The sequence below is a fragment of the Silene latifolia genome, chromosome 10 (assembly GCF_048544455.1).
Source record: "Silene latifolia isolate original U9 population chromosome 10, ASM4854445v1, whole genome shotgun sequence".
Taxonomy (NCBI): domain Eukaryota; kingdom Viridiplantae; phylum Streptophyta; class Magnoliopsida; order Caryophyllales; family Caryophyllaceae; genus Silene; species Silene latifolia.
The window spans coordinates 142,314,796-142,328,545 of record NC_133535.1 but is presented as its reverse complement, the minus strand read 5'-3'; the positions used below and the strand labels follow the sequence as shown (position 1 = coordinate 142,328,545).

The 13,750-nt window shown below is 41.3% G+C and overlaps 1 protein-coding gene across 8 annotated transcripts; it reads left to right on the top strand.

Annotated features, from left to right (window-relative positions):
• The first annotated feature begins 3,600 nt into the window (after window positions 1-3,600).
• LOC141606098 (SART-1 family protein DOT2) lies at window positions 3,601-13,548 on the top strand. Of its 8 annotated transcripts, none has more exons than XM_074425100.1 (9): window positions 3,628-3,798; window positions 4,266-4,438; window positions 6,478-6,547; window positions 6,660-6,712; window positions 8,519-10,615; window positions 11,310-11,668; window positions 11,925-12,145; window positions 12,825-12,909; window positions 13,117-13,548. In XM_074425100.1, exons 5-9 carry the CDS (start codon window positions 8,563-8,565, stop codon window positions 13,186-13,188), a joined length of 2,790 nt encoding a protein of 929 aa, XP_074281201.1. In that variant the 5' UTR covers window positions 3,628-3,798; window positions 4,266-4,438; window positions 6,478-6,547; window positions 6,660-6,712; window positions 8,519-8,562; the 3' UTR covers window positions 13,189-13,548. The 8 variants fall into 8 exon arrangements, with proteins under 8 accessions (XP_074281206.1, XP_074281205.1, XP_074281201.1 ...); XM_074425099.1 differs by having other exon boundaries at window positions 3,654-3,798; window positions 4,266-4,433; XM_074425098.1 differs by lacking the exon at window positions 4,266-4,438.
• The last annotated feature ends 202 nt before the right edge of the window (window positions 13,549-13,750 follow it).

The window sequence follows — 13,750 nt, the reverse complement described above, 5'->3', positions numbered from 1 at the left end:
ATCCCAACCACCGTTGTGAACATGTCTGTTGCTTTTGCGAGTATCAACCGCACTTGCTGTGACTGCCCGGGCTTGGCCGTGGCGTCCTCTGTGGCATGACTATGGAGGGGACGAGTGTTTTGATGGAAAACTTGGATCATTCTTCATAAGGTATAATCATGCGTAGGGGTGTCCACAATGGTTTTGGACACCTCCACCGCTGTACAAAGTATTTCCTTAGATTGTCCGTGTTCTAATGGTTTTGAACACCCTCCATGTCTGTCAGCCGGTTATAGTCGGTCTGCCCTCCTGCCGTAAGGATGGGCTCTTTTGTGCTTCCTCCCCGGTCCAAGACTTTTATTAGTGCCGGGGGCCGGATGGGCATCACTGTATTACTCCCTTCCGTTGAAAAACGGATTTTCTACCCGCCCCGTCGGAGCTTGCTCCTGGGTCTCCGGCTACATACTTGCTGAGGCTCCCCTTTCGGATTAGCTCCTCGATGGCGTTCTTCAAATGCCGACAGTCGTCGGTCTTATGGCCGGGCTGGCCATGGTAATCGCAAAATTGGTTTGCGTCGCCTTCCGCCTTCGTCTTCGAGGGCCTTGCCCACTTCTGCCCTTCATTCTTGCTCAGGGCGAAGACCTCGGCCGGTGATTTTACCAGGGGGTGAGACTGCTGTACCGCCTCGCGGTGTATGGTCCCGAACTCCCCCCAGCGCCCGCCGAGTTCTGTTTTCTATTATCTTTCTCTGGCCGTGACCTATTATTGTCACGGCGTCCTTCATCTCGTTATCCCGTGGTTGCTCCTCTCTCAGGTGGTGGCCAGCTTCGCTGTGTCCTACCCAGGTCTTGTGGTAATCCTCCACCTTTACGGCTTGGTCGGCCATCTTTCTGGCGGAGTCCAGGTTGAGGTCCGCGCACTTGATCAGTTCATTTTTGAGCTCGCCTCTCGGTAGGCCTTTCATCAGTGCGAAGGCCGCCGTTCGATGTTCACTCACGGATCTGCTGAGCTTTTGCGTCGAACCTCTTCACATAGCTTCGTAGAGACTCGTCCTCCCCCTGTCGGATAGTGAGGAGATCCGATGTCTCCACGGCCCTCCTCTTGTTGCAGGCGTACTGGGCTATGAAGTTATCCCTTAGGTCGGCGTAGCGGTATACCGAATCATTAGGCAGCCCCTTGTACCAACTCTGGGCCATCCCGTGCAGGGTTGTCGGGAAGACTCGGCACCATACCTCATCAGGCTGCTCCCATACCGACATGTAAGACTCGAAAGCCTCGGCGTGGTCGGTTGGGTCACTCTCCCCTGTGTACGATAGGGCCGGCAGCTTCAGTTTGGTCGGTACGGAGACGTCGAGGACGTAGGCGCTGAGGGGCTGTCTGACCACGTGTCGAATGACACGTGGCGATCGGCTCCTCACAGCCCTAGTCCGGCTTCTCTCCCCGTGGCGGGAAGGACTTCTTGTTCTCCGACTTTGGAAAGCCGGGCTTCTTTCTTCACTTCTTTGGGGGTGGCCTCGTTGGTGCCGCGGCGACGCTGTCCTCCCGCGAGTGCGGGAAGGACTTTGGTCGGACACTGACACCACAGGCACCGCTGGCGTTTTGGTACGCCCAACCTCTTGCAACGCTCCGGTTAGGTTGTTCGGAGTCACCTGTGGGTGCTTATTTCTTTATGTAACCGTCGTTACGACGGGGTTAGCGCGGCGTACTACCCATCAGTCCGGGAATAGTTTGATTTTTTTGCGTCGACCACATGTCCCATGACAAAGTGATTTGGTCGGCGGCGCAGCGTGTTCGGTAGTATCGGCATCCCGTACGCCGGTTGAATTACTCGGCCGGTGGGGGACTGCCCGATCCCCGAATTAGGGACCGTATCATCTTGGTAGAATTCGGTTTCGTCACTCACAATTGCTTCTGGTTGTTTTGACATCTTCGTAGCTTTTTGGGTGGGTTTTGTTTTGTGTTTTTTTTTTGTAAGGGATTTAACTAGCTTTTAGTATGCGCTTTCCCACAGACGGCGCCAATTGTTCCGAGTGTGATTACGGAGCAGTGTTGTTACCACGTGAGCTTATTGAATGATGACTTTGCTTGACTCTTCCTTTCGGCCTCTCCTGAAACAATGAACAAACTGAGGGCTCGGCTTTGCACCGAGCGTACTCACTCCGACGCTCAAGTCAGTAAACTTAAAGGGATTAAGTTGTGTGATACTTGGCAAAGTATATTGTAGAGAGATAAGGGAGTTTATACCAGATTATGAGTGGTTTAGGTTATATTTTCGGATCCCTTTCTCAATGCGAGAAGTGGAGTATTTATAGACTTTCACCTTTTGTCACGTAGTGGCCAAGTGGCCAAGTGGCTAGCAGGTGGAAAGATCGTTCTACCCTCGGCCGATGGACCCATGGCAGGCCGGCCGAGGGGTCTTGGATATGGGTACGCGGATATGTATCCCGGCTGGCTAGTTGTCCTAGACGGGACCCAAGTGACAGGCCGACAGGCTGCATCGGCTAGGCTGTCAAATACGTTGATTTGCTGTGGATGTCTTTGACCTTGGTCAATATGTTGACTCGGTCAGCGTGTGCAGAATATCGTTGATGGCTGAGCTTTTGAAATCGAATGGTGGGGGTGGGATGAGGAAAAGCTAAATCAAGTCTTAATGTCGTTCGAGAGGGATAGGGTCTTGAGTATAAGGGTGAATCCGAATAGACCTAACGATCTTTGGGGGTGGGGCTTTGAAAGGGATGGTATATATACGGTAAGAAGTGCGTATAGGATGCTGTCGAGTGATGAAGGGGATGGCTCGGGCTCTTCGAGCTGGGAACAAAGCATATGGCTCTGGTATCGGCTCTGGAAGACTTCGGTTTGGCCCCGCGTGAAATTCCTCTTTGGCAATTGTGTAGTGAAGCTTTAGCCACGAGGGCAAACATAGCTGCTCGAGCAGGAGGTGAGTACTCTTTTTGTGCTTTTTGTCATTCGTCCTTAGAGTCTAGTATTCATTTATTTCGGGATTGTGAGGTGGCACAGTTGGTATGGGATGGGCTTGGTATGGACGGTGTCATGGAGGATAGGGGGGCTGATGTGCGCGAGTGGATGGAAGCAATCTGGCGTGTCTCGACTGAAGCGGAGTGTATTAAGCTTATGGTTGGATGTTGGGCTCTCTGGGAACATCGAAACAAGGTAGTCTTTGATAATTGCGAGGTGGCTCCGGAGGCTATTGTTCGAAGGGTGAGGGACGAGTTTGATGAGGGGGTGGGGGAGAGCGTTTTGGAGACAGGTGGGGCAGTCAAGAGAAGAACGTCGAAAAAGGGTAGTGAGCTTGAGAATGGAGGTTGGAAGGCCTTTAAGTGTAGATGAAAGGAGGTAGTATTGTAAATGCATCCAATGTATAAATCTTTTTTTCGACCGATTTGCCATCATGGGTACGGAGTAGTAAAATGCAATAATTTGGGCCAAATTCCAGTTCACCTTCCGATCCAATATAGACGGGCATGTTATAAGCCCATAAATTCACTACCAATATCCCTTTCTGATACCAAACCCAAAGCCACGCATCACCTCTTGTTTCTATAACCGGTCCACTTCAGCTTTACCAGCTACGGGCCCGAAATATTTACGAACTAGTTTTAAATCCGTCAAATTTACGAGTTTACTATATTCGTCACCGGCATACGACTCCTACAATAATTACCAAAATAAACCAACCTCGGTTAACTATAAGAAACCTGGAACAAAAACCCATAAATCCTTGCGTTGCCCAATTTTCCCCAAATCAGAACTCCGACGTCGAATTTCCGACGCTTTCTCCCTCTTCAATTGCAGTTTAAGGTATTTCTCTGTACTAATTCTTCCTACCATTCATTATAATTGTATTGCTAGGGTTTTAATTTCATCTTTGCGCATTGCTATTTTGCTTTAATCTGTGATTTTTCTGCAGCTGTAATTTTTCTATTTTAATTGATATAGTTCAATTGCTTTTTAAACCGTAATCTCAATAATTTGTTCGCGCTTCACAATGACTAGTTTAATTTCTTTTGAATCTCGTGTGTCGTATTTTGTGTTGTTAATTGATGTGGAGTTCATGTTTAAATGTGATTTTTGATGTTATAGCAGTGAATTGGATCAAAGATTAGGTGTTTTTTTGATCTAATAGCTAATAAGAATTATTTGTGTGAGAATTGTGATAAGTTAGTTACTAGCCTAAGATATTAGGGTTTGCGAAGAGGAGTTAATGTATTAGGTGTAAGTCTGGTCAGTTTGTTCGTAATTTTACAGAGGTGAGCTTCTATATGCAGGGTTGGCCACAGGCATGTTATATTCAGTTTCCAATGCAGGTTGCCCTTTTATTAAAAAATAAATTAAAGTCGCCCATCTCACACTGATATGGCGTTTACCCTTTGTTTGGAGAAAGACGGAGGGAAAGGAAGCAGATGAGATGGCGGGGAGAGAGGAGGGGGAATGAAGTAAGGTGTTTTTCTTTCAGTTATGTGCTATGTTATTAGGCTTGTGGTAGGAAAATATGTCCGTTCTTTTTCTTCTCCCATCATTTCCCTCCAATCAAATATTATATCCACTGCTCTCTTTTCCCCCCTTCATTTCCCTCCAAGTTCCTCCATCCTAACAATGGGTTATTCCTCCCAAAACAAAATTTTTAATGACTTGAATTTATGATGTCTCTTTTGCTTAAATTTTGGTTTTTGGCTTTGTTCTTATTCAATCTAGATTTTTGGCTACCTTCTTTCTTCATAATTTTCAACATTGGATTACGATAAAATTACAGCAAGTTTTAAATTTTTATCTTTGCCACACTGTACTTGTTACAATTCTATAAGTAGAGTCTATTAGTTGTTGATATATGGGCTTATTGGCTCTATTGATTATGTATAAAATGCGTATTATGTAAACATGTACTCCCTCATACCCATTTGAAACTACCCATCCCTTATTTGCGCAAAAATCTAAGAACAATAAAATATCTCAAGTATTTGACATGGAGTGGGTAAGCAAAACAAAGATATCAAAATAAAATATTACAAATAAGAACATTTTGTTTACTAAATGTGGAATGAGTAGTTTGGAATGGATTTACCCAAAGTAGAAAATGAGTAGTTTGGAATGGGTAGGAGGGAGTATATACTTGGATTTTTGACGCTGACTTAACGTCTTTGTTTAGTATTTACCTAAAATTGAATTATTGAGGTTTAAGAAATCATAATTGGAGTCATGATAGGAAGCCTGTGGAATCATAGTGCACCACTTGAAGTATATTGGTTCGATTGGAGGATTGACATTGAGGGATCATTTGGTTTGCAGTGTTGTATGCAATTGGAGTCGGGAGTGAAAGTTGGGTGGTATGGGTTGGAAACTGGATTCGTGATACCGGGTGGTTGGCTCATACTTAGAGTTGAATTAGGAATCAAAACAAAAAAAAATATTTTTATTTGAAAATTAACATAATATAAAAAGAAATTCAGTATCACACTAATTTTATGCTACCTCCATTCCAGTCATTTGTTTACCTTTTATATTTTTTGTGAGGGGTATTTTAATCAATGGTAAACAAATGATTGGGGACGGAGGGAGTGTAGTGCTAAATTTTGGAACAAAAAAGAAGCTACAATAACATTTTATGTAAAAATCAGCGATTGGTTATATATTCTCTCATTTTATGTATAACGTATGCATATGTATATAACAAAATATTAGTTTCTAGTTTGTGTCTTGATAAAAAATCACTAAAAAAAATTTCAACCGTGATCTTTTATCAAAACAAAACATATAAGGAAAACAATTCAAGCCAAATTTTACTTTTAAGTTCTTGACTTTGAAAGATATTCGACAATTTGGCTGCTTCGCAGTTTTCTTTTGAGATTGGGTATTTTTTTTTTTTTGAGAATGCACATGACTGATAGGATTTTTCATTTGATATGAATTTGATACCAAGGTGGTGGACCGGTGGTATGAGCCATATCCACTTACCTCGTGGATAGAAAGAAAAACTTCAAAACAACTCTTTGTATGCATTTAGACCATTTTAAACTTATACCATATACTATGATTGCACCCGTAAAATTATTAAAGTAAATAATTAACCTAAAATAAATATAATAGAATTTAGGCTGTATCATATAAATTTAGTTTATAGCCGTATAGACCTCACATAAGTAGACTCGGGTTACGAAACTGGCAAGTATAAAAATATAGTCGATCTAACATTAGTAGACTCGGGTTTGTTAATGGGTAAATTGACTACTAAACATAATAGCCCACCCCTTACACCAACATTACTAAAAACAAAGTCACAGCTGCCTCTCCTTTCTCCTCCTCCCTTCTTCACGGTTTTCCCCTTTCTCACTCCATTCAATCCAATTTTCAGCGCTTTTTCGTCACTTATCGCTCCTATTTTGGTAAGTCTAGCATTAGGTTCACTGTCGTGGTAATCGTTACAGTTTTAGGGGTTCGATTTCAGTTAGAAGTTTTTTTGATACTTTTGCCCTAATTGTATAGGTGAAGGAATTTACGATCCAGAGGCCGATTCCTACATAATTGACGACGTTCTGAGACTACTAGATACAGAGTGATTTAGATGCCTCCTTGCTTGTCTAATTTATGTCTTGTTAGTAGATAGATGTATGAAATTTTCCCCTGGTTTGGTTTTACTGAAATTCTTGTGTTCATGTTGTGACCAGTGGTTGAACTTTGAAGACAAAGAATTAGTTGTTGATTGTATTAATCCTAAAAGGTAATTTGTCTTTAATGCTATTCTTGGACTCTTGGTTTATGCATTTGGGTAATTGGGTCTTTTTGTTGTTGTTAGTGTGTACATCAATCCAATTTTGTTAAATTGTTTTTGAGCATTCCATTAATGTGATAGCAGGGCAAAATATTGAGTTGGGTTTCTACACTTTGAGTGACTTTATTATCGAAGGCATGGAAATGATTGTCAGCGTTCCATGCCGGGCTCGGCAGAGTCTTCCATCTGCCCGGGTGGCGTGGTTTCACTATGTTGTGGTGTTTCCTGTTATTAAAATGGGTTATGTTGTGGTGATTTGTTGGGTGCTATTGAGGGGAGTCTTGTGGTTTGATTGCTTATTCTTATGCTATGTAGCACCATAAAATACATATAATGTGAGCCTTAGATACAAGTTGCTTGTCCACGAACTATTATAGGTAAATGATGACCATGTAACTTTTGGTCAATTGCTTTGTTCTTGTTGAAATTAGGAATTACTTGCTCTAATACTCATAATTACTCTTGATAATGAATATCAAGGATTGAAAATGGTGTTATTGAGCTTGGTACTAATGATGTGTGTAGTACTGTAGTGTACAACGTGTTCAGGTGTATTTCATCTAATGTGGGCTTTCCAATTGATGAGGTTTGTTGGTATTAGTACTGAGTGATAGTTTTGGATGAATTATTCTGTACTTGTATTTTTCCTCAATGGTTAAAGGAATCTTGTAGTTATTCTTGATTATGATTAGTTGTGGATGGTATATGCTGATGGTGTTAGCTTGTAAATATGGTGGATAAATGGTGCTAGCTTGTAAGTGATGGATTGTGGAGTACTTTTGGCTGAGAGGTAGGAAGGCGAATGTTTTGATCCCCTTGTTTTGGATCATTTGCCACCCGTTGATGGCTCACCACTTTGTAGGTAAATCCTTGTGCCGTATTGTAAGTACTAGGTTCACGGGGTTGCTCCGTCATACAGTTCAAATCAATCAGTTGTTAAATCGGGTATAGTTGGTAGTTGAGAGTTTGGCAAAAATTAGACTAGGAGCATATTATGATATTGTCCTACCAATCTTACCATAGGGATTTAAGTGTCAGTTTTGTCCGACCATCTACAGTATATCAGATTATCGATTCACGGGCGTTCCACCGTTCCCGTGATTGACTTAGTTGATGATATTTGCTATACTTGCATTGATTTGACTATATCTACTGATGAATGATTGGTTGATGTTGACTTGTTATATTAATTCAGATGTTATTCATATGAGATTGCCTATTGTTGTATGACTTGTATCAGATGTTGTGAACTTTGTCATCTTATCGTGGAGGCATCTAGCGAGTAACAGCTATGCGGATTGGTGTCGGTTGATGATGTGATGATGGATTGATTATTTATTTGGGGCGGGGGTCGCTGAGTGAGCAGATGATCGATTGTTTCTAGTCATATTAGATTTATTTAAGAAAAAAGAAATAATAAAGATAGTTTTGCATTTTCACAAAAGCTTGAGAGGGACGGTCTTTCACTAAGTTAGTGTGATAAAGCTAGTTTTGCATTTTCACACACTGGATGATCTATTGTGATATTTGCCGGTCTCAAACTTAACATATGAACAGGGTCTCTGTAATCTATTAGGTAGCCGTTCTTTATGTTTGGCCACAGCGTGTTCTGTTAGTAGCACGATATATTTACGTTAAAACTTTTGAGGGCTCTGGACTGCTGGATGATTGAAAAGTTATGTGAATTTGTTTAGTCCTCTTTGTTTCATTGGAGAATGGTAGTCATGCTCATCTGAGTGTTCTTCTACCTTTCAGGTTGGAAGTCGGATATTTTACTGTTGTGTTTGCTCAATCTCTCCATGGGTACTGACTTGTCTGAGTCCAGGCGTGAAAGAAGTGAGGAGAGGCGCCGGGGTGATTCTCTGTTGAGAAAGTCCGTCGAAGTAGATGATCCGGAAGAGTGTGATAAAGAAAAAATTAAAGATAGAAGCAAACACAGAAGTAAGGACAAGAACAAAAGTGGGAGAGAAGAGAAGGATCATAGAAGCAGAGACAAGGATCGATCAAAAACTAAGGATGGTAGGGAAAAGGAGGTTAAGGAGTCTGGAAAAGTTAGAACATCTAGCAAGGAAAAGAGGAAAGAAGGAATAGAAGAGCATGAAAAGGATAGAGCAAAAGACAAAGGAAGGGAAAAAGAACCTGAGAGAGATAAGCATAGAGGGAAAGCCCATGATAGAGATGAGGACAGAGACAGGAAAAGAGATCGTGATAGAGATCGTGAAAATGAACCCGAGAGTGATCGAGGTCCACAGAAGGAGAGAGAGAAAGAAAAGGGCAAGGAGAAGGAGAGACCAAAGGAAAAAGGAAGAGACAGAGACAGGGGAAAAGATAGAGAAAGGGAAAAGGAGAAAGAAAAGACCAGAGAGAGGGAGAAAGAACGAGAACAAGATAAGAATAAGGATACACATTTGCTTGATAGGGAGAAAGATAAAGATTACATTAAGGAAAAAGAGAGGGAGCTAAATCATGGCAAGGAGAGGTTGAGTAGGAGGAGTCGTGACGATCATGATCGCGATAATGATGAGGGAAAAGATCCTAAGACTAAAGGCGATAGTGATTACACCAGAGACAGAGATTCTCATAACCAAGGCAAGACTTCTTTGGAAGAGGTAGATGCTGTTCACATCAAACAAGGAGACTATGTGGAGGATTCATCAGCTGCTCAAAATCAGTCACGAAAGGAAATTGAAGAACGAATCTCAAAAATGAAAGAAGAACGAATGAAAAGGAAATCTGATGGCACCTCTGAGATCTTATCATGGGTCAATAAGAGTCGAAAACTTGAGGATAAGATCCCGTCTGAACGACAGAAAGCAAAGCAAAGGTCTAAGATTTTGGATGAGCAGGATACTGTTGATGATGATGATGATGAAGGGTTCTCTAGAAGTAAAGGGGCTACTGATTCCTTGGCAGGAGTGAAGGTTCTTCATGGATTTGACAAAGTCTTGGAAGGAGGCTCAGTTGTTTTGACACTTAAAGATCAAGAAATACTTGCAGATGGTGATATAAATGAAAATTTGGACATGCTTGAAAATGTGGAAATTGGAGAGCAGAAGCGCAGGAATGAAGCTTACAAAGCTGGGAAGAAAAATGCAGGAATGTATGAAGACAAGTTTAATGATCAGCCAGGTGAAGAGAAAAAGATGCTGCCACAATATGATGATCCAACTGAGGAAGAAGGGGTGACTTTGGATGTTGCAGGTCGCTTCACTGCTGATAAGAAAATTGAAGAGCTTCGCAGAAAGCTTCAGATCCCTTCTCTCAATAATCAAGTTGAGGATCTTAATTCATCTGTTAGAACCTCATCAGACTACTATACTCCTGAAGAAATGCTTCAGTTCAGGAAACCCAAGAAAAAGAAGTCTTTACGGAAAAAGGAGAAACTTGATCTTGACGCCCTTGAGGCAGAAGCAATAGCTGAAGGATTGGGTGTTTCAGATCTCCGTTCACGCAGTGATAGTAAAGGTCAAATTGCTAAAGAGGAACAAGAAAGAGCAGAGGCCAAAAGACGAAGTACTGTTTTTCAAGCTGCCTTTGCCAGAGCAGATGAGGCATCTAGGGCGCTTCGCACCGAGCAAACTCTTCCTACTGTCAAGGAAGAGGATGATGCTGAAGTTTTTGCTGATGATGACGAGGATCTGCAGAAGTCCTTGGAAAGAGCTAGAAAACTAGCTTTAAAAAAACAAACCGAGAAAGCACCTACTGGGCCAGAGGCCATTGCACGCCTGGCGGCGTCAGCTGCAAGCACTCAGTCTGTTGATGTTCAAAATTCAACTTCAGGAGATGCTTTAGAAAACAAAGTTGTCTTCACTGAAATGGAGGAGTTCGTCTGGGGTCTTCAACTTGATGAAGGTATCTCCTCTTCCCTCTCTTTCTCTCTCATCTTTGATTGTTTTCATACTTTGTGGGTGAGTATTGCATCCAAATTTCTATGGATTACTCTCAATTTTGATATTCTCGCTGCTGACACTGTTTCCGTGAAGCTTTTACCCCTCAGAAAAATGTTCTCTCTTTGCACTATCTAATTGACGCCGGAGCTTATCGCTTCATTAATAATTTTTCTGTAGTTATCTCTTAATAGTAGACAGATCCGATACGCCTAATTTGAGACCCGAATTAGAGAACCTGGATATGACCTGAAATCTGAATTGGCCTGAACCGGACCCGACCCGAGCTTTACTGCGGCCAATACTTACCTGAAATGATCCTTCTGGAAACTGCTGCTGCCCAAATGACCGTAACAAATAAATTGAAATCACTTTAAATAACAAAAACTTTCAGTCATGACTCGAATCAAGTCATACCATTGTAACCACTGATCCAACCTGAAGTGACGTGTACCCAAAATGACCCCAACACAGCAAACCTGATTCAGACCCAATCGAACTTAAACTCTATGACCCGTTCCAAAGTGATGACTCGAATGTCTTGTTTGTAAGGTCTATGATGCTAGTATCCTAATGACCTAATTCAATAAATACTTATGTCTATTTAATATCTGAAGTATTCTTAAGTCATTTTATCTGATGTCATCTATTGTTTGCAGATACTCAAAAGCCAGACCATGAAGATGTGTTTATGGAGGAAGACGAAGCCCCAAAAATGTCCGAGGAAAAAAAGGATGAGACCAGTGATTGGACAGAAATCTTAGAATCTGGAACTAATGAACCCTCCATGACTGAAGTTAAAGAGGAAATGGTTCCAGATGATACTATCCATGAAGCTCCTGTAGGGAAAGGATTGTCTGGTGCTCTTAAACTGCTAAAAGATCGGGGTGCTCTTAAAGAAACAACGGAATGGGGTGGCAGAAACACGGACAAGAAGAAAAGTAAATTGGTTGGGATACATGATGACGAAGGACCTAAGGAGATACACTTGGAGAGGAGAGATGAGTTTGGAAGAATTGTAAGTATTCGTTTCTTATCAATTTTTTGCCTCCTGTTCCTTTTTGGTTATTTTCCCCTAGTTCAAGTTGGCACGTTATGGGCACAACCGCACAAATGTGTTTCTGTGGTAGCCAATGAGTGTTGAGGGGACATTTGCTAATTACTTGTTGATATTCTGATTTTCATCTGTAGCACGGAAGATTTGAGACCTTTTATATTAGTTTTTCTCTGATTTTGGTGTTGTCCAGATCAAGTAATGCCCATTTCTTTTGCAGCTGACTCCGAAAGAAGCCTTCCGTCTGATTTCTCACAAGTTTCATGGAAAAGGGCCTGGAAAAGGGAAGCAGGAAAAACGAATGAAGCAGTACCAAGACGAACAAAGGTTAAAGCAAATGACTTCTTCAGATGTTCTTCCACAGTCTGTGGAGAGAATGCGAGAGGCTCAGTTGCAATCAAGAACACCGTATCTTGTTCTCAGTGGGAATGTTAGACCTGGGTAAGTATGCTCTATTATTCTATTACTAGACATTACTCATTAGACCTGTCAAATGGGTCGGACGGGCCGGGTTAGGCTCGAAATGCGGGTAAAAAAATATCTTCTAAAGCCATTTTCCTACCATTTTTTTAATTTGAAAAAGTTTCTTAAAAATATTAAAAGATATGGAGTATTTGATATTAATATTTTAATCATATCCAATATTTATTCGCCTAAGCCTCTAAGGTAAACAGGCGTGTTAGGAATGCCTCATTTTATTTCCTTCACCTTGTGCTCAATTTTCCGCTCGAAAGTAAACACATCTCTTCAAAATCACCCTCGCTTCATCTGTGTCCCCACGGCAGCAAGTGCAATATTCATGTCTCCCTGACTTATGTCTCTCTGACTTTTCCGAATCAAACAATTAGCTAAATGATCAAAAGTGAGAATATTATGGTTACGTGCATTAAAATGCTGAAGTTAAATAATTTCTAATTCAAATAAGAGAACTAGTTAGATGAAAAAATTAGATCATTTTGAGATGGGAGAAATTTAAGGGATATAAATAGAAACGGCGAATAGTTGGCAAAAAAAATGTCAAAGGTATTTTCTGACCTAAAAATATCCTTGAGACTGTGTTGGCAGGGTTTGGGTGTTTAATATTATCTTCTGAACCTTTATACTTGATGTTTATCGTCAGGCAAACAAGTGATCCTAGGAGTGGATTTGCAACTGTTGAGAAAGAAGTCACTGGAAGCTTGACGCCCATGCTTGGGGATGCGAAGGTATTTTTTTTTATTTCTCTCTTTTATTTTTATTTTACAATGAGCTACAATCTATTCTCTGCATTCTAACGTGCCTATGATGGCAACCAGAGGTGTTGATATGTTTCATGGATTTTCTTGTCAGGGAATTACCGTGTCAAGTGTTAGATACGTATGCTCATCTTTCTATATTTATTTTCTGTGGTTAAATCTGGTTCTGAATTTCAGGTTGAGCATTTTCTAGGAATCAAGCGGAAGGCTGACGATGGAGCTGGTTCATCAAAGAAGCAAAAAAAGTGATTGCCTTCTTATTTTCTTTGCTGTTTTGTTCAACGAACTTTATTCATCAATTCGAAGGGTGTGGAAGATCAAGCTTTTTCTGCATTGGATACTTTTGGGGAGAGATTTTGCAGTCTTTAAACTAGAGTTTGATGCCAAATTTCTGTAAATGGATTTGTTCTGTTGGGTGGTCGTTGACCATGGGTTTTTTTGGATTTTGATACTCTAAATTGTAAGTTTTACAAGAGTTTTAGCACTGAATGTCGCATTGCGCATTTAAGAACCCGTATCTTCTTCCAGTTGCTGGATTTGTACTGGATCTGTATTCTGTAACATTTACCTTTGTTACGGCAATTTTTCTTTTCCTCTCCTACTTGGAACTTTTATCTTCTTAACACCTTGAACTTTCTTACGCATGTAAGTTCTCTTCAAAACATTTTAGTTACTTTTGAGGAGTTACGAGAATACGATCTTCTAACCTCAAACAAACTTTATCTTCGTATCACCTTGAGGTGGAGTTTGGTTGACAAAGGGGGGAACGGTAATGAAATCAAGAAAGAGTACTGAATGTTTCGGAAAAAAA

Bases quoted from the DNA above. Each gene is read 5' to 3' on its own strand.
- LOC141606098 (XM_074425105.1), top strand. From the start codon at position 8,563: ATGGGTACTGACTTGTCTGAGTCCAGGCGTGAAAGAAGTGAGGAGAGG. The intron at 11,669-11,924 runs GTAAGTATTCGT...TTTCTTTTGCAG, and splicing joins GAGATGAGTTTGGAAGAATT to CTGACTCCGAAAGAAGCCTT. The intron at 12,146-12,824 runs GTAAGTATGCTC...GTTTATCGTCAG, and splicing joins AGTGGGAATGTTAGACCTGG to GCAAACAAGTGATCCTAGGA.